A 19,820-nucleotide genomic window follows, 5' to 3' on the forward strand; every position below is an offset into this window, starting at 1 on the left:
CAAGCTATGAGAATTTAAATTCTGTCATGTAAAGTGTTCTTTAGATAATAGGAGCTATATTAAAAATCACCTGTTTGGATTCTTTGGGAACTGAGTGTTTAGGGATAGTAAAATTTCAGGTTGATACTAAATTTATACTTTAATATATTGTATTTTGATAGAAACCTTTCTCTTCTGTATGTTTCCGTGTTATTAAAAACATAGTATATTGAGTATAATTTATTATTTTTTTAAAAGGTTTTATTTATTAATTTGAGAGAGAGACAGAATGAGAGAGAGAGAGAGCATGAGAAGGGGGAGGGTCAGAGGGAGAAGGAGACTCCTTGCTGAGCAGGGAGCCTGATGTGGGACTCAATCTTGGGACTCCAGGATCATGACCTGAGCCTAAGGCAGTTTCTTAGCCAACTGAGCCACCCAGATGCCCGAGTATAATTTATTCTTTATGCCTCAGGATCCTCATTAAAAATACCTGTGTTGTGATCACTACAGATGGAAAGACAGAGATTGATGGGGAAATAGAACTCAATGGGAATTGTAATAATGATTCTAATTTTGCTGCTTGGAAATTGTCAGTGTGTATGCATGAATACATACTTAAAAATTTTTAAAAAATCATATGAGGGTAAGTTACATATATTATGTATCATGGCCCTTTACCCCTAAATATGTCAGTCAATATTTCCTAAGAATAGTGGTACCCTCTTATGTAAACATAATGCCATTATCAACTTAATAAATTTATAGTGATACAACATTTTTAGCTAATCTATCATCCATATTCCATTATATAATAAATGTCCATCATGAGCTTTTTTTTCCCCTTTAGAGTAGGAGCTAGCATCAGGTATCGTGTTTAATTATTTTGTCCTTAAGTCTCCCTTAATTTAGAATATTTTCCTTTTTTTTTTTTTTTTTTGTCTTTTGTGACATTCATATCTTTGAAAAATACAGTTGTTAGCTGTATTGTTCACTGGAGTAGCCACGATTTCTTACATTCTCTCCCACTTTATCTTAACACACCAGTTATAATAATGAGAAAAAATAATATATTGAATTTATTGAACATCTAATCCTATTCTAGTCCATGATCTTTTTAAAAGTAATTAATTTATATTATTTTTTAAATTTATTTGGGAGAGAGAGCACAAGCAGAGGGAACAGCAGAGGGAGAGAGAGAAGCAGACTCCCTGCTCAGCAGGGAGCCCAATGCGGGGCTAGATCCCAGGACCCTGAGATCATGACCTGAGCCAAAGGCAGATGTCTAATTGACTGAGCCACCCAGGGGCCCATGCTCTTTTTTTTTTTTTTTAAACTGAAGTACAGTTGACATACAGTATTTTATTAGTTTCAGGTATATAGCAGTGATTTGACATTATGAAATGTTCACCACACTAAGTCTAATTAGATCTTTTGAATTTACCATCTATGCTAGTCCCTGCTCTTTACCTATAATAACTATTAAAGCCTCATGTCTATCCTATAGGTACATGATATTATTACCTCTGCTTTACAGGGCTAATAATTAGAAGAAGGAGGTACAGAAGGATTATTAATGTAGCTTAAAGATGTAGCGCCAGGATTTAGAATAAAGCAGTCTGATGCGAATGTCAGCTCTCTCTACCACCATACCATACCAAAATTTATTTTTTTTTAAAAGATTTTATTTATTTATTTGACAGAGAGAGAGAGAGAGGTAGAGGGAGAAGCAGACTCCCTGCCAAGCAGGAAGCCCGACCCGAGACTTGATCCTGGGATTCTGGGATCAAGACCTGAGCCGAAGGCAGATGCTTAACCCACTGAGCCACCCAGGTGCCCCAGCCAAAATGTTATTTATTTATTTATTTTTTAAAGGATTACAGAATTGTTGGCTCTTTGAGACTATTGAGCTGTATTATCTTCTTTTTCTTCTTGACCACAGTTTGGCTTACTGTCATTGGCAGTTACGTTTGGACTTAATTTTTCCTTTTTATCTAAATCTTGTTAGTTATTTCCTGTGTTAGGTGAACCTGCTACATACAGGTTTAATATTTGTTTGTGTTTGATTGTGGTTGTAGCTTTAGAGACTGTTTTTCCCTCACCATAGTGATTCCATTCTCTTTATCCAAGATTTTTCTGTTTGTAGCATTTATAGAAACTTGGAGATTTAGAAAACTCATCTCCAGTAGGCAGTACTTGTCAGTATATAAACTTATACACATTCTTTTCTCTTACTTTACTTTAGAAGAACTTTAAGGAGTGATGATAGGTGGTTGGTTTTTTTTTTCCCCTAAGACTGCCAGTAGCTCTTCATCTTTGTTTTCCCCTAAACCAAAACACAAAATTTCCTGCTGTTGACTTCTCAAAGTGTAGTTTTTATTTCACAGTGCCTGTTTTACAGATAAATTAATTTTTTTGAAAGTAGAGAGCACATATGTAAGGCTCTGTTTTCACAAAGTAGTGTTGAAATGTAGTATTGAATGTTGTATTCAAAGTAGTATTGAATGTTGAATTCTAGTCTGTTGAGAGAAAGAATACTTTTGTAAACTTTTTGTTATTTTGAAGCATTGTCTACTTTATTACATGTCAGTCAAGGAAGTTATGTATTTTGGTTCATCAGTACATAATTTAAAGATCTATGAAATTACATATTCATGTCCTAGTAACTATACAATAATTAATTATATACTAACGTGATACTCTTCAAATACAACCAGTGTTTATTATTTATGGCAAGGGAGAAAATTTTTATTGGTTATACAAATAATAGCTAACCTGAATACGAAATATGATTAATATAAAGTACATTTTTCCTTTTAAATTACTTGGTAATATGAAATATATACTTTTAGCCAGATATATGTGTATAAAGTATTATAAGGATTGAAGCATGGTAGAATAGATTTAAGGCTAAAAGTAGGTTTACTCTGATATTAAGATAATTACAAAATTAAACCCATTGAAAATTAGTAAGTGGTCTTATATCTCTCTTTAGCAATGAAGATAATGGTGAGTGTGTATTTATGTGAGGCCAGATTTGTTGAAGGTCATAGAGAATAGCTTGGATGGTAGGTAGACTGACACTTGTCTTTCAGGCACTGTGTATATTAGGTCTTTGAGTAGATAACAGATCGAATTAATCCCAGATACATGTCCTGTTTTTCTGAGGTCATACCTCCCTTTTAAATTTACCCTCTTCCTTTCTAAAGGAGCATGGAAATCATTTCTGGCTGTAATTCAATTTTCTACATCCACCCCCCACCCCCACCGCCCGTCCTTCCCCCTCCACCCTGAAAAACATACTGTGTGGTGACACTGAACTTTTCTAGGGGAACTTTGTTGACCATGGAATACGAGAGTACAGGGTGATCATTGGTTTTCTTGAAGCAGTGCATTGACTAACAGAGTATGCTTTGAAATAAGTGATTAGTTTTACATCCTGGCTCTTTGCACACTGTGTAATTTTGAGCAAGCCCCTTAGTCTCTTTCTACCTCAGTTTCCTCTTCAGCGAAATAGAAGTGTTGATACTATCTACTTGATAGTGTTTTTCTGCAGATTAAATTCTGTAAAATCCTTAGCATAGTGCTTCTCGCATTTTTAGTGCTTAGTAAATGTTAGTTATTTTGATTATTGACACCACCATCATATATTTATATTTTTTAATTTAGTTTTCTTAAGTTTAAGTGCCCTTTAGTATGAGTAAAAATATGGCAACTAAGGAGATTGAGGGAAGCATCCTTTAGTCTGGATCTTGACACTAGGTTTTCTATCTTGAGGAGCCCAAATACTATGTTCTATTAGAATAAACTCTGACAAAAACAAAATACAGTGCAGTAACCAAAACAGCAACAACACGACAATGGCCCAATACAAGCAAATTTTAACTTACTGTAAAATTAGTACAACCTTTATTCAGTGATTATTCTCTACATGTAATTAATAATTTGGAAAACTTTAATCTGGAATGTATTTTTCTTAACTGGTTACATTTTCTTAACTGGTTACATTTCTATTATTTCAGAATGATGATATTGAAACGGATATTAACAAACTAAAACCCCAGCAGGAACCTGGACGAACGATAGAAGAACTTAAAATGTATGAACACCTTTTCCCTGAGCTTGTTGATGATTTTCAGGTATAAATATAGAAAATACAGCATCTTAATTGATTTTAAGAAACAGTTCTTTTTTTTTTTTTTTTTTTCCCCCTTCCTTAGGCCTATAATCACTGTTTTCCTTCTGGTTTTTATTTCTAATATGAAAGTATTCTGGGTGACATTGGGCAGTTACTTTAGCATTCTGAGCTGCAAACTGCTTATCTGTAAAATGAAGGGACTAGCTTATTAAGTTTTTGGACTAGCTTTTGCATTTTATCATCACTTTGGCTCATTGCTTTAATTAGCATAGTTTTTTACTTAAAAAAAGAAATCTTTAAAATGGCATTTTAAAGTCTTAAGTTGAAGTCGTCTTTCTGTCAGTTCCGTCCAGCTGAAGGGGGAGGTGGAAGCTGAGCAAATGCTGAATTAAAACTGGAGTCTCTGCTGGTTGGCTTGTTTTTCCTGACAGTCACCATATAAGTGGGGACTCTGGGGCCAGGGGAGGACAGCTCGAAGCCTTTATGTCTGAGTTGGTTCATAGGGAGACTGACTCCTTGTTAACATTTCTTACCCTCATTTATTTTCTGGAGTGTACTTACTTAGCGTGGGTTATGCAGCAAGTAAACCAGATTGAATTGATGGGAATTAGTAGATAGAGTTTCTTACTCTCATTCAGCTGCTCCCTTATGGTGGGTCCCTGAATAAGTCCCTGAAATTGCCTAGCATCTTAACCTGTTAAAATTAAGCATTTGGGCCAGATAATCTCAGATTTATTCAGCTCTTACTACAGGTCCTCATGCCTCCAAAATCCATGCATTTAATTCCTAGCTGCTTAAAGAAAAAGACTTCAATGTAAGGTTATATGTGAAAAATAAAAAAAGGAAGTACAGTTGACCCTTGAAAAACATGGAGGTTAGGGGTGCCAGCCTCCCAATAAAGTAAAAAAATGCATGTATAAGTTTGGACTCCCCCAAAACTTACTTAAAGCCTACTGTTGACTGAAATCTTTACCAATAGTATAAGCAGTTGATGAACACATTTTGTATGCTGTGTATATTATATATTGTGTATATATATATATATATGTGTGTGTATATATATATGGAAGGAATTTGGGGAAGGGATTGATTATTATGTGAAGAAGTCACCTACTTTCTTCTCTCTGTGTGTATAAGAACTATGTAACATGAATAAAAATGGTAAGAGTTTTGATGTGAGAGTAAAGAAAAATAATTTTTTTAATGGGTGTCAACGCTGGGATTTTGATTCTCATTCTTTCGCAGGCCACTTCTTCTTTCTTGTAAGTTGTGATGGTGAGTTCTTGTAGGTCTGCCTGTTAACGCATCACCTGGAACAGGCTACCCTTGATGTTTTCCTGCTCGGCACCTAACAGCTGGCCAGCTTGTCCTTTAGTTTTGTTGCTGAAGAGAGCAGGTTCCTACTTTTGGTCGGACTTGGCCAAGGGCAGATGGTAAAGACAGGCTAGTCAGAGTATAAGTGCTCTGAAAAGTCTCCCCAAGTGAGTCACTTCTTTTTATTATGTTTAAGCAAAAGAAGCTGCATCAAGTATTTCAGATAACATGTATTTATTCCTGTGTCTCTCGACTTTGCCATAAAGTTTAATGTAGAACAGCTGCATTTCTGTAGCATACGTTACGGGGAATAGCACATTGTCTTTTATTTACATAACTGGAAAATCATTTCTGAAGTAGTTGTGTTGGCACTGGACTACCTTTCTTATTTTTTAGTTTCAGAGGAATGCATTGTTCAAACACGTTGGTCTCTATTATTTGAAGTGTGTGTTGGAACTATATCTAAGCAGCAGTTAAATTATTTAAGTGAAATATTTTTGAGTTGAAAATATTGGTTGGTTCCAGATAAGTATTTGAAAGGATTTTTTCAGCCATCATATTATCAAATACTGGCAGATCATGACATATTAAACATTAAATGAAATTAAGTTCAATTATAACTTTTTCCATTTGGATTTGCATGTCATTTTCAGTATCCACCATTGGAGCTTAAAATTACTTGATGTGTTTTCTGTACACCATCCACTTTTGTTTCCAGATGTGTTAAGGCGGTTACTCAGTGGCCAGATGGAGGCACATTGAAAACATTTGAAGGCAAAATATAGAATTGTTAAAGTAATTATCAACAGACTTTTTGAAGGACCTTACCATGCTTTTAAAACTGTGATTATTTATTCATACTGACGGTTACAGTTTTATTTGCTTTTGTTTCTTAATAGCAGAATATTGGGAGTGTCAAAATTCTGAATTTCCACAGCCTTTTTTTCATATGTCTTTGGTAGCATGATGACAGTTACCATGTGGATTTTTGTTTTTCTTGTTTTCCTCTTTTTAATTTGGTTTTAAATTTTTATTTAAGATATATATGGACAGAGTTTAAAGAGTTACATAATTTTACAGTTTAATCAGGAAAAACTGGGTCCCCTTCCTACTTGCTGTTTCCTAGAATCACTTTTAGCATGTGTTTGAAGTTGAAATCCCCGTGCATCTAAACGGTAGGCTTACAGTGCCATCTCTTGATTTTCCTGCTTTTGGTCATTGCCCCCCGCCTTTTTTCCCCAGTTTTTAAGATAGGCATCTAGTCATTACCAGTCTTCTTTTCCAGGATGTATATTTTCAAGTTATAAATTTCTCTCCAGTTACTGTTTTAGCTACATCACACATATTTTGATATTTAGTATTTTCATTATCTTTGTTTTGACACTTTATTTTCATTATGATTTTTTCTTTGATTCATTAGTCATGTCAAAGTAAGCTTTTTATTTTTTTAATTTTTTTTATTTTTTATTTTTTTAAGATTTTATTTATTTATTTGACAGACAGAGATCACAAGTAGGCAGAGAGGCAGGCAGAGAGGCAGGCAGAGAGAGAGAGGAAAAAGCAGGCTCCCCAAGGAGTGGAGAGCCCAATGTGGGGCTCGATCCCAGGACCCTGGAATCATGACCTGAGCTGAAGGCAGAGGCTTTAACCCACTGAGCCACCCAGTCGCCCTAAAGTAAGCTTTTTAAATTCCAATTTTGTATTTATCTTTCTGTTGACTTCTAGCATTTGTAGCAGGATAAGAGGGCAGTCTACTTTTTTTTAAGATTTTATTTATTTGAGAGAGAGAGTTGGGGGGAGAGAGAGGAAAAGAGAGTACCATGCAGAGGGAAAGGGAGAAGCAGACTCCCCACTGAGCAGAGAGCCCGACGTGGGGCTTGATCCCAGGACCTTGGGATCATGGCCTAACCAACTGAGCCACCCAGGTGCCCCAAGAGGACATTCTTTATAATTGGAATCTTTTGAAATTTTTGAGGCTTATTTTATGGCATTGAATTTGGTCAGCTTTTGTTACTATTTTTGTATCCTTGGAAAGAACTCTTCTGGAACTGTCAGGCACAGTGGTATGTTTTCCCATTGGGATAAGATTGATCATCATGTTGAGAAGATTTTTTCTGTCCTGGATTTTTATTCCAGTCCTATCAATTACTGTGAAAAATGTGTTAAAAATTGCTCACTGTGATTGCAATTGTGTTTCCTTCTTTTTGTAGGTCAGTTTTTGTTATGTATTTTTGAGATTATTTATTTATTGCATATAAATGTGAATTGATTTCTGTTCCTCCTGGAATGAACTTTTTTTTTTAAAGATTATTTTAGAGAGAGAGTGAGAGAGAGAGAAGAGTGAGCGAGTAAGCGAGCAGGTTGGGGGTGGGGGAGAGGGAGATAGAGAATACCAAGTAGACTCCCTGCTGAGCGTAGAGTCCAACGCAGGGCTCTGTCCCAGTACTCTAAGATGATGACCTGAGCTAAAACCAACAGTCGGACATTTAATCATTTGAGTCACCCATGCATCCCTGAAATGATATTTTAATAGTTACGAAGTTGCTGATGCTGTAAAGTTGCTCATCTCTAAGAATTTAAGCCAAAAAATGTTCAATAAAATATTAATGTAGCTAAATTAACTTTGGTGACTTGCCTGGTGTTTTTATTTTTATTTTATTTTACTTTTGAGAGAGGGAGAGCACGTGCGTCAGGGGGGAAGGGCAGAGGCCGAGGGAGAGAATCTTGAGCAGGCTTGATAGTCCAGTGCAGGCTCCATCCCACAACTTTGAGGTCACAACCTGAACTGAAGTCAGAAGTCTGTTGCTCAGCCTGCCAAGCCACTCAAGTGCCCCTTGCCTGGTATCTTTTAAAATCTTTTTACTTTCAGCTTTTTGATATCCTTAGATGTATATCTTTTTAAACAGTATATAGTTGGATTTAAAAAAATCAAGTCTGCGTCTTTGCCACTTAACTGGAGCATTTAGTTCATTTACATAGAATTATTACTGTATTTGGATTTATCTTTATGAGATCTTATTTTGTGTTTCCATTTGTTTCATCTCTGTTATCTTTGTCTTTTTTTTAGCCTTCATTTCGATTGACTCTTTTTGTTTCACTTTTTAACTCTTATCCTTTTGAAAGCTGTACGGTCTTGTCATTTTTTTAATCAACTTTGTTGATGTATAAATTTACATACAATAAACTATATTCCTTTGAAGTGTAAGTTTGAATATTGACATATATACAGAAATTCTAGCTACTTTTGGTGTTGTAACATACATTTTTACTATTCTGATGTTAATTGGAACCTTTCTTCTTTTAACGATAAAATGAAACTTGGAATACTTTAAGTATAATCACCTCCCAAACCAATGTACATACTTTTAATTTATGTTTTAACGCTTGCTTAAAAAGAAAAAATCTATACGATGGTACTGCTTTGTGTTTTACATTCAGTGTTATGATTTACAGACATTTTTACTACTTTTTGCTTTTTACTTCTTGTTTCTCAGACCTTCAGTCTGACTTACTTTCCTTCTGCTGGAATTATGTCTTTTAGTGTCTCTCTCTTTTGGTTTGAAAGTGTCTTTACTTTGTAATCATTCTTGGAAGTTAGCTTCTCTGGCTAATTTCTAAAAATCAGCTTTAATGAAATAAATTTACATGCAGTAAATTATTCATCTTTAAGTTCAGTGAGTTTTGACAAATTTGTACAACTGTGCAGCTACCAACCCAGCCAAGATACAGAATTATTCCTGTCACTCCAAGTGTGTGCCTGGGCCCCTGTGTCTGTGTGGTTAGTCTCCCCACCTCCTGCCCAGGTAACTCCTGATCTGCTCTCTGTTATTGTAGGTTAACTTTGCCTGTTCTAGAACTTCTCATAACCAGGATCCTGTGTGAATGTACTCTTGTGTAAGGCCTCTGTGCTTGTCTTAGGGTTTTGAGGTTCACTGATGTATGTATCAGTGGCTCTTTCCTGATTGCTGAGTGGTATTTCATGTATGGACGTACCATAATTTCTTCATCTGTTCACTTGATGAACACTGGAATGGTTGCAGTTTGGGGCTACTGTGAATGAGATTGATACCAGAATCTGTGTAAAAAGCTTATTTTGTGGAAATTTGCCTTTAGTTCTCTTGGGTGAATAACTATGAGTGAAATTGTTGGGTAGTATGTATGGGAATTGTATGTTTTCACTTTATAACACATTGTTTGTGGTGACTTTTGGGATAATTTCTTTAGTTTCCTGCTCCACAGTTTCCCAGTAGTGTTGACTAAGGGTGGGTATTCTTTTTTAAATCTTGTTTGGAATTCACTGTCTTTTGGAATCTGAGTTGTTTTCTCTTAGGGGTTGGAAAAACCCATCTCTTCTCCAGAAAGTGCCTTTTTCTCTTTCCTTCTCTCTTCTTTTGGCATTACTAGATGGATGTAGACTTTTTTACTCTCTTCTGTTTCTTTAACTCTTTTTCATGTTTTCCCATTCTTTCTTTCTGCTGCATTCAACTGAATTCATTCAAACAGTCTGCCAGTTCTGTAATTTTATTTTTGGCTCTATCTGATTGGTTATTATAAACATCCATTGGGCATTCAAACTTGTTTTATTTTTTGGTGTTGAAGGTTTAAAAAAGATCTGTTTCGTCACTCTTAAACTTTTTGTTTCTTGTCTTTTATTTCTCTTGAACATATTACATATAGCCATTTAGTTAGTCTTAAAGTTTTAGTGTCTGAAATTCTTGTAGGTCTTTTTCTACATCTGTTTGTTTTAGTTCGTTCTCTTCTACTTGCTTAATTTTCCATTTAGTTGTTGTTGTTGTTTTTTTTCCCTCCCTACGAGCTGATTTTCTTTATAATTCTGTTTTCTTTATAATTCTGTTTGTGGAGCTTATGTGGAAACACCAGACATTTTTGTTGTTATTTCCTTTGACTAGCACTCGTATAGGTTACATTCCTCCTTGAGGGTTTTTGGAATACTCAAGTAATGTGAGTTCAGGCTTCAGTTTGTGTGGTGTGTGATGTTAGGCTTTTGGTACCAATTTATGAGTAGTCATTTTTTTTTTTTTTACACTCTTAGTGCTAAGGTTTGAGACTGTTGGTTTTCTTCACTATTTCTTTTGTGGTGGGACTATTTCTAGGCGATTTATAGCAAAGGTTTCGTTTTTTATGGGGTTTCATCTTTATGGGAGGAGGACCTTTTGGTAGACTTCCCATCTTATGCAGGTCCTAGGATAGTCTCCTATTCTTTATACTCTGAGATAGAAAAACCTAAATCCCAGGTCACCTGGTTTAGCAAATGTTTTCCAAGTGAAAGTTACTTTGGGATCCCATCTTCATTACTATTTCCTCTTTGTTTTTGCTGTCTTATTCACTTGTTGTACTTAAAATATTTTAATATCTTACCCAGCAATTATAAGAGTTTCTGAAGGGTGATACCTAACTCACCATGTTTCCTACAACAGGATTTTTATTTTTTTTTTTTAAGAATTACAGGGTCACATTTTAATTCCTGAATTTTACAGTTCAGCATTAATATCACCACATGTGTACAAATGGTATAAGATAAGCGCAGTGGTGTTTTTGATACAAAATAAGCATCTGTTTTATTAAAAAACTATCTTTCATATCTACATGGCAGCCCATCTTTTCTTTTTTTCTTTATAAAGATTTTTATTTCTTTATTTGACAGAAGTAGGCAGAGAGGCAGGCAGAAAGAGAGAGGAGGAAGCAGGTCCCCACTGAGCAGAGAGCCCGATGCGGGGCTCGATCCCAGGACCCTGGGATCATGACTGGAGCCGAAGGCAGAGGCTTTAACCCACTGAGCCACCCAGGTGCCCCCAGCCCATCTTTTCTGAACAATCTTTTCTAACTATAAAATTTTCCAGAATAGGGGCGCTCTCAGGAAAAATGGACTCATAACACATATTACGAGAGTGATCTGAAGATTGTAGCTAGAATTACTATTTTTACTTTTTTACCCTAATGCATTAAATTGTATTTTGGGGGATATTGTTCTCAATTCAGCATGATCTCAGATCATAGATGAGCAGATTAACATCAAAATATTTACAGTTAACTTGCTGTTCTAAAAATCAAACCTCTTAACTGTTTGCCTCAACTTATTATTTTAAATTCATTTATGTACATGGAATGTGCTTACACTCTTTAAAAAAAGGCAGCTTTCATATTACACTCTTGTTTGTTTATGGGAATACTTCCTCTGCTGCATACCAACTTTGATACTGAAGTAACTTCTTGAATCAAAATGACATCTAGATATTAGATGCCACTTAATTCAGCACTATTCTGAATGCCAGTCTTCATAAATCAACAGAGTTTTTTCCCCTTCAACAGTTGTAATGCACAGCCACCTACCTACTACCTCCTTTGTGCCTCCACTGTCTCCTTGGATTAGACGTGGTAGAGGAGCTGAGAGTGAATCATCTTTGAGTCCCTGGTTTTTATACAGTGGGTATTTAAGGAATGAATCACAAAGGAAAAGTTTTGTAATTTTCATGACATAATGTGTCTTAAAAAGTTAAAGAAAATTAAAAGAAGTGCAAATACAGAAAAATGTTTGCCAAAAATGGGTTAGAGGATTAGTTTATGTGTGTGTGTATGTCTGTATTTTTTTAATGGAGGAATTTATACAACAAAATAAGAAAAACCCTATATTCCAGGACAAATACGTTATCTATGAAGAATTAAACCAGTTAACAGATGAATAGATAATTTTTGCTTTTCTCATAAGGAAATTAAAATTTAAATGACAAGAGATGATACCTCTTAACTACCACTTTTGAAGAAGTGTTTTAGAACTATAGTAGCTAATGTTGGCAAGGAAGAGAAGCAGTTGGAGTAGAAAACCTCACACAGAGTGAGAATAAGCATTAAGATATGTGTTATTGGAGAGTATTTGGACAATTTGTATTAAATATTAGAATTTATTGTAGTATCTGTCCCTGTAATTCCATGTCTGTGCTTAGGAAATCATGCTAAAGAAAGAAAAATTTTATGCAAAAGGATGTTCATTACAGAATTCTTTATAATAATAAAATTTTGGAAATGGCTTATATATGCTTTATGTGTTTAAATCCTTCTCTGTTGTATAAAGGATTTAATGCCCAACTGTGGAATAAAGGTTAAGTCAATTGAGGTATATTTCTTTTATAGAGTCTTATATAGACAAAAAATTATTTATATAAATCTAAAAGGAAAGAAGGTTACTTGACCTGTCAGCAGCATCCTTTTTTTTAAGCTTGGCTTTCAGGACATTTTTCTTTCCTGGTATTTGTCTTTCCAGACTGGCTTTTCCTTCTCTGTCTCCTTTTCGGTTTTATCTTTATCTCCTCAACCTCTGTAGATTGATTTTAGTGCCCTGGTGTTCAGTCTTTTTTCTTCTCTTTAGTTCTTTCCAATGATGATTTCCAGTCTCATTGTTCAGAATAATACCTGTATGGTAATGACTCCCAAGTATTTGTCTTCTGGATGGATATTTCTTTTCCATTCTAGACTCATATGTCTAATTGCCTACTTTAATAGCTCACATTTAACCTCTCAGAGCTAAACTAAAGCTTTTCGTTTATTCAGGCAAGCACTTTGGTGCCATATGTGACACCTCTCTGTACCTTCTGTCCTGCATCTGGTCTTTTGCAGTGTCATGGCATTTCTGGCTCACAGTGCATTTGGAATCCAACCCCTTCTCACCAACTTGCCTAGACCCTTAATTGGTCCTCAGTCCTCGGACATTAGAACAGTGGTTCTCAACTGGGTTTGTCTCCAGGGGGTGTTTGACAATATTTGGGGACATTTTTGGTGATCACAAATGGGTGGGGATGCTACGGGCATCTAAGGGTGGACAGAGGAGAGAGGCTGGGGATGCTGCCAAACATCCTATAACGTGCAAGATGGTGCTGTCTATCTTGCTACACCTGACCCCTGAAATACAGAACCAAAACCCAACAAAAAAGAAATACACACACACACACAATTTCGAATTTTTACTTAAACTCTAGTTAGTTAACATTTAGGGTAAAATTGGTTTCATGCATGGAATTTAGTGATTCATGACTTACGAATAACAACACCCAGTGCTCATCCCAAGTGCCCTCCTTAATGTCCGCCTCCCTCCAGTAAACCTCAGTTTGTTCTCTATGGTTAAGAGCCTCTTATGATTTGTTTCCCTCTCTCTAAAAATGAATTGTCTAGATCAAATGTCTCAACCACTTTGGTTATGAAACCCTGTACTCTAGGTAGTTAAGAAACTCTGTGCTTACACAGGTTCTATTTTCTTTTGTGTGTGTTTTTTGTTTTCCTAAATATAAGTCATCTCATGGCATTCCTCTTCCCCAAACTGTCCATTGGCTCCCAGTATAGCCTGCAAAGCCCTACAGTATCTGGTCCTCTTTTACATCTTGGATTTCATCTTGCTCATTCTGTGCCAGCCATCCTAACTCCCTTGCTGGTCTCTGCACACATCAGGCATTCTTCTACTCTGGCTCCTGAGCATGGCAGCCCTTTCTGCCTTTGCTTTTATGTTATCTTCTCAGTGAGGCTTCACAAATCCATGGGATTTCAAATTGTAGCCCATCTTCCCTCCCCTTGGCACTCCCAGTCCACAGTACCAGTACCTCATCCTCCCCTCTTTAATACTTTAGCCTACTCACCTTCCATAAAATACATTTTTGTCATTTTTAAAGAAAGATTTATTTATTTTAGAAAAGAGAGAGGGTGCACATAGGGTTGGGTGCAGAGGAAGAGGGAGAGGATCCTCAAGCAGACTCCCTGCCACGCCCAGAGCCTCATGGGGTGGGGGACTTCATCTCAGGACCCTGAGATCTTGACCTGAGCTGAAATCAAGAGTGGATGCTTAACCGACTCAGCTACCCAGGCGTGCCTGTGTCATGTTTATTACTCGATGTGTTGACAGTCCTCTCCCTTCCTTCCACAGAAGGAAGCTGCAAGAGGGAAGAGGTTTTTGTTTCTCTTTTTGTTTTTAAGCTGATGGTATTTAAGTGCCTGAAACATTGCTTGGCACAAAACAGACACTCTAATTGTTGAGTTAATGAATAACAATTCAGTTGTGTTTTCTTTAATAGGAGCCTGGATGCTTTTAATGTCTTTGTGCTTTTGTAAAATTTCCCATATTTCTCTTATATGTAGGCATTATTTTTATAATAGAAAAAGTAAAATAAGTGTAATGAATTTTGTGGCTAAATATTTTGTGTTTTCTTAGTGAAATTAAAACGTACTCTTTTATCCATCTTCCTGATTTTCAAAATGTTAGGTTTCTGAAGCAGCATATACAAGAATATAGTCTTAGTTTTGTTAATACATTTTAATATTTACAGGTAGAAGATTGAACGTATTTTTTTTTTTTTTAATTTTCAAAGGACTATGATTTAATCTCCAAAGAACCAAAGCCTTTTGTATTTGAGGGAAAAGTACGTGGTCCTATTGTTGTTCCTACGGCGGGAGAAGAAGCATCTGGGAATCCAGGCAACTTAAAAAAAGGAGTTGTCAGGAATGCGAATGTGTCTCCTAAAGGAGAGGAAGGTGATAAGAAACCTACCTGTATGGATGTGGCAAAAGAAGATATTAAGAATAATGACAGAACATCACAACAGCAGCTAGGTGATCAAAGCAGAACTGTTACATCCACCCAGGGCGTAAACAATGATATTGTGAAGGCCTTGGACCGAATTACGTTGCAGAGTATCCCTTCCCAGACAGCCCCAGGTTTTACTGCAGGAGCCAAGAAGGACTACAGCCTCCCTCTTACCGTCCTCACATGCACTAAAGCTTGTCCACACATGGCTACTTGTGGAAATGTTCTTTTTGAGGGAAGAACAGTTCAGCTAGGGAAACTGTGTTGTACTGGAGTTGAAACTGAGGATGATGAAGATACAGAGTCTGTTTCATCAGTGGAACAAGCGTCAGTGGAAGTCTCTGACGGACCCACACTCCACGACCCAGATCTCTATATAGAGATTGTGAAAAATACAAAGTCTGTCCCAGAATATTCAGAAGTGGCTTATCCGGATTATTTTGGTCACATTCCGCCTCCATTCAAAGAGCCTATTTTAGAAAGACCGTATGGTGTACAAAGGTGAGTTTCAGGTTTCTTCTTTCTCTTAAACAAGCCCGTTGTCAAAATATGGGTACTTAGGAAGAAAAGTATTCTGAATTAAAGTTATTGTCATTTTTTTATCCTGCTTTGGAAATTTGCTCTTATTTTCAATTGTCCTTATGGGTTAACTTTATTTTCTAAGCTCATTACTTATTCAGATGGAGCCAGCCTAATAAACCTGACCATTTGCGCAATTTAGAAATTTTTATTTAGATGGCATCTGAATATATAGATTATTTACTAATCTTTGAATAAATATTAGTAGTAATATATTAAATTAGTATTTTATTATAATTTGAACTTGACTTAGATATATGATTTCAAAATAGAAATGTGGACAAGTATTACTTTGTTGCAAAAATTGAAATTGGAAATAGTATGAAAATTTGGGTCTTATAAAAACAGTAACTAAAGTTATTAAATCTTGCCAATTAATTTTATAAATTACAAATAGTATTAACTATTACCATCTAGTAATACTTGGCCTATAAGTACATTTGTGGTGCAACTTGACTATTTTCAGTGATTATGTTTAGGGTTTTGTGATGATGGTTTACTAGTGCCTAATCTCTGTGCTCTTGTTATGAGTATAGCACATAATGATACAGCAGACACTGCTGTGGGCATTTGATTTTTCTTGGACTATAGGCTTTTTTAAAACAACAGTTGTATTTTATTAATTTTTTTTATATTTAATGTATTATATAAATTAATCATTTTTACTTAGCAACTTAGTGTATGTTTAATGCTACCATTTGGCTCCTTGACCTACAGGTATGGAATCACATACGACGTAGTACCAGAACTGGGAAAGGTGTGTACAAGTGGGCTGGCTCTGGCATCCACTGGATGCATCACATACACACACACACACATACACACACACTGCACTGTCCAGAGGCACCTGGCCTCTTAGAGTGCCAGAATGTCCTTCAAAAGGCCAGTGAAGCTCCCAGTTAGGAGGAAATGCTGTGTAGTAATGGCTTGCCATCTTTCAAAATGAAGTATATGTACCAAATTAGAAACTTCCACGTGGTTCTGTATTCCCAAAAGAAAGAATGCATAAGTCTCATACCAGGAGGACCAGGAGGTGGGGACAGGAAGTAGTCCTACCTACCTGTGGCTCGCAGTGTTCCACTAGAGGACTTGGCACTTTCTGTCCCTGTACCTCTGAGATCTGCAGGGTTAGTAGTCCTGGTTCCCAGAGTGGATGTTGTCTTTCCATGGGGGATATAATAAGGGTACAACTTCCCTACAAGCTGCCAAGGGTGTCTTTAGACTCTTGTGTCTACGACCAGGAGGCAGAAATAGGCTCTACCTCTGGACCCAGATCAGCTAAAGGAGGTAAGATTGCTTGTACACCATGGCAGCAGGTTGACTATGTGTGGAGCTCAAGTGATCCACTTGTTTTAAGCATGAGTGGGCATGTCACAGCCCCCCAGAATGAGAAGAGATGATTGCCAGGGGCTCAGACTCCTCTAAGTTTAGGTCACTTAATCCAAGACTTGCAGGATGGAGCTGAGGGGGAGGGGGATTTAGATTGATGCTGGAGGATTGAGATGAGGCATTGCAGCCTTGGGGAGGTTGCTGTGTTGGGAACAAAGTTCATCCTGGTCACATTTCTCTTCTCAGGTTCTCCTTAGGAGATGCCCACAGGAACTTTGGGGGAACTGCATGGGAACTGCATTTGTTCCTTCAAGTGACAATTTGAGACTGGAGGAACAAATGCATGTAGCAAGCATACTTGAACCAGTTGGTTTGACTTGGTAAGCGTGATGAGTCAGTGGGGTGTGTCCTGGCAGGACAGGGCACTCTGAAAATCAAGTCAAAGTGTTCGGATTCTAGACTTGGCTCTCCCACTGATTCTGTGTGTGTATGTTTGAGTGAAATAACTCAGTTTCTCTAGATATCAATTTTATTTTCAAACAATGGATTGATGCCCATTACTAACCTGTATTAAAGGAGAAAATAATAGTGTGTCATATGTAGTACGGCAAAGTATTATTTTACAAACTTTTGTTTATAAACTTTTGTTTCGGGGCATGTGTGTATGTGCATGTGCACACTCATAAGTAGTCATTTTTTTTTTTTTTTTAAGATTTATTTGTTTTAGAGAGCGAGTGTGCCCAGGGGATAGGGCAGGGGGATAGAGAGAGAGAGAATCTCAAGCAGGCTCCTCACTGAGTGGGAAACCTGATGTGGGGCTTGATCCCATGACCCTGAGATCATGACCTGAGCCAAAATCAAGAGTTGGACACTTAACTGACTGAACTACCCAGACGACCCATTAGGACAGTGATTTTTTTTTTTTTTTTGAAAGATCTTATTTATTTATTGGAGCAAGAGAGGCAGAGATAGGGCAGGATCAGGGAAGAGAGGGAGAAGAAAGCTACCTGCTGGGCAGGGAGCCTGATGTGGGACTTGATCCCAGGACTCTGGGATCATGACCAGAGCCAAAGGCCATCGCTTAACCAACTGAGCCACCCAGACACCCAGTACAGTGATTTTTAAAATGTATTTCTAGTAGGTGATGATCAGAAAACTTTGTCATTCACCTCGAAAACACATATGCAAACTATGGCCTATTGTGTCAAATACAGCTCACTACTGCCTGTTTATGTTTAGCCCACAAGCTAAGAGTGGTTTTACATGTTTAAATGGTTCAAAAAAATTTAAAACAAAACATTTTGTGACACATGAAAATTATATGACATTCATATTTGTGTTTATAAGTAAAGATTTTTGGGGGCACAGCCATTCCTGTTTGTTTATGTATGATCTGTGACTGTTTTGGTGCCACTCTGGTAGAGTTGAATGGTTGTAGAGATTGTAGCTTGCAAAGCCTAAAATATTTATTATTTTTTTCTTAAAGGAAAAGTTTGCTTGACCCCAGTAGCTAGGTTTGAAGGCTTCCTGGTTCTGTATATGTGATAAAATATCCAATACAGGCCAGATAGTAAGTATTTCTTAATACCCAGAGATGCTCAGTTTTTGAAATACTGCATTGAGGATGTTGTTTCTAGTTTGCTTATCTTACTTGTCTAGTCTTCTGCAACTTAGGTTTTGAGCAAATGATAAACGTTTTATAAATTATTTGCCAACTTTTAGCCCAGCCCCTGTTCAAATGCAGTAAAATTATAAATGAATAATGTCAAAATTAATAAGGATTTCTTGTTTGATCATTTTCAGAAAAAGGAAGCATTAGACATCTTAAAATTAGTGAAAATATTTTTGTTATTTTGAATTTCTACTTTCCAAATATCACCGATCTTTTTCTTTTTTTTTAAGATTTTATTTATTTATTTGACAGACAGCGATCACAAGTAGGCAGAGAGGCAAGCAGAGAGAGAGAGAGAGGAGGAAGCAGGCTCCCTGCTGAGCAGAGAGTCCGATGCGGGACTTGATCCCAGGATACTGGGATCATGACCTGAGCCAACCTGAGGCAGAGGTTTTAACCCACTGAGCCATCCAGGCGCCCCTATCACTGATCTTTTAAGCATTAATATTTTTGAAAATAATGCAGCAAATGAATAAAACTTCATTAAAAATTTCTTCACTTCATATGGAAGGGGAAAAACCATTAAGCTTTGTATTTCATTATAGATTGTACTTTAACCCTTGAAAATTTTTTTTACTGTAATCACATACTGATAATTACTTGAGTCCATATTTTTTATTTAAGTTGGCTTACAAATTGAAGTATAACTTACCTCTTGTGTTTTAAAGTGTGCATAGCTTTTTTTGGGTGCATTTTTCCTGTTTTTCATATTCTGTAAAATAGAGCATGAGAAAGCGTAGAAAGAAGAAAGGTCACTTTGCCCCATTCACCAGAGGTGGTAACTTTTAGCATTTGATTTTACTTTCCATTATTTTTCTGTGTGTTTTAAGATTGTCTAACTGTATTTTATAATAGGATATAATTTGTATTGCCTTGTTTTAAAAAGCATTTAAGACATTGTACCAACATACTTTTATCAAAATAAAATGAAATATACAACAAAGAAATACGGTGACTCTTAATCACAGAAGTATTTCGACTTCTCTCAAAATAAAAGAAATGCAAATTAAAAAGTACTGAGATACCATGTCCTGCATAAAAATTGCCAAAATCTAGACATTTGATAGCTCATTCTATTAATGAGGCTGTGGAGGAACAGGCTCCCTTATACATTGATAATGGGATTTCAGATTGATAGTACCTCTTGTGGAGGGCAGTCTTACAGGGTCTGTCAAGATGAACAATACATATTTCCTTTGACATGTTAATCCCACATCTGGGAATTTATA

At 36.4% G+C, this 19,820-nt stretch overlaps 1 protein-coding gene across 6 annotated transcripts in view; it reads left to right on the forward strand.

Annotated features, from left to right (window-relative positions):
• The window catches only part of AGTPBP1 (ATP/GTP binding protein 1), a 150,461-nt gene that overhangs the window by 72,175 nt on the left and 58,466 nt on the right, over positions 1–19,820 (forward strand). For all 6 annotated transcript variants that reach the window (XM_032840553.1, XM_032840558.1, XM_032840555.1 and 3 more), the window contains 2 exons: positions 3,999–4,115; positions 14,797–15,512. In XM_032840553.1, the coding sequence (XP_032696444.1) occupies positions 3,999–4,115; positions 14,797–15,512 (833 nt within the window). The remainder of the gene's footprint in view (positions 1–3,998; positions 4,116–14,796; positions 15,513–19,820) is intronic.

The sequence above is a fragment of the Lontra canadensis genome, unplaced genomic scaffold (assembly GCF_010015895.1).
Source record: "Lontra canadensis isolate GAN:19392208 unplaced genomic scaffold, GSC_riverotter_1.0 scaffold113, whole genome shotgun sequence".
In the NCBI taxonomy this organism is placed as follows: domain Eukaryota; kingdom Metazoa; phylum Chordata; class Mammalia; order Carnivora; family Mustelidae; genus Lontra; species Lontra canadensis.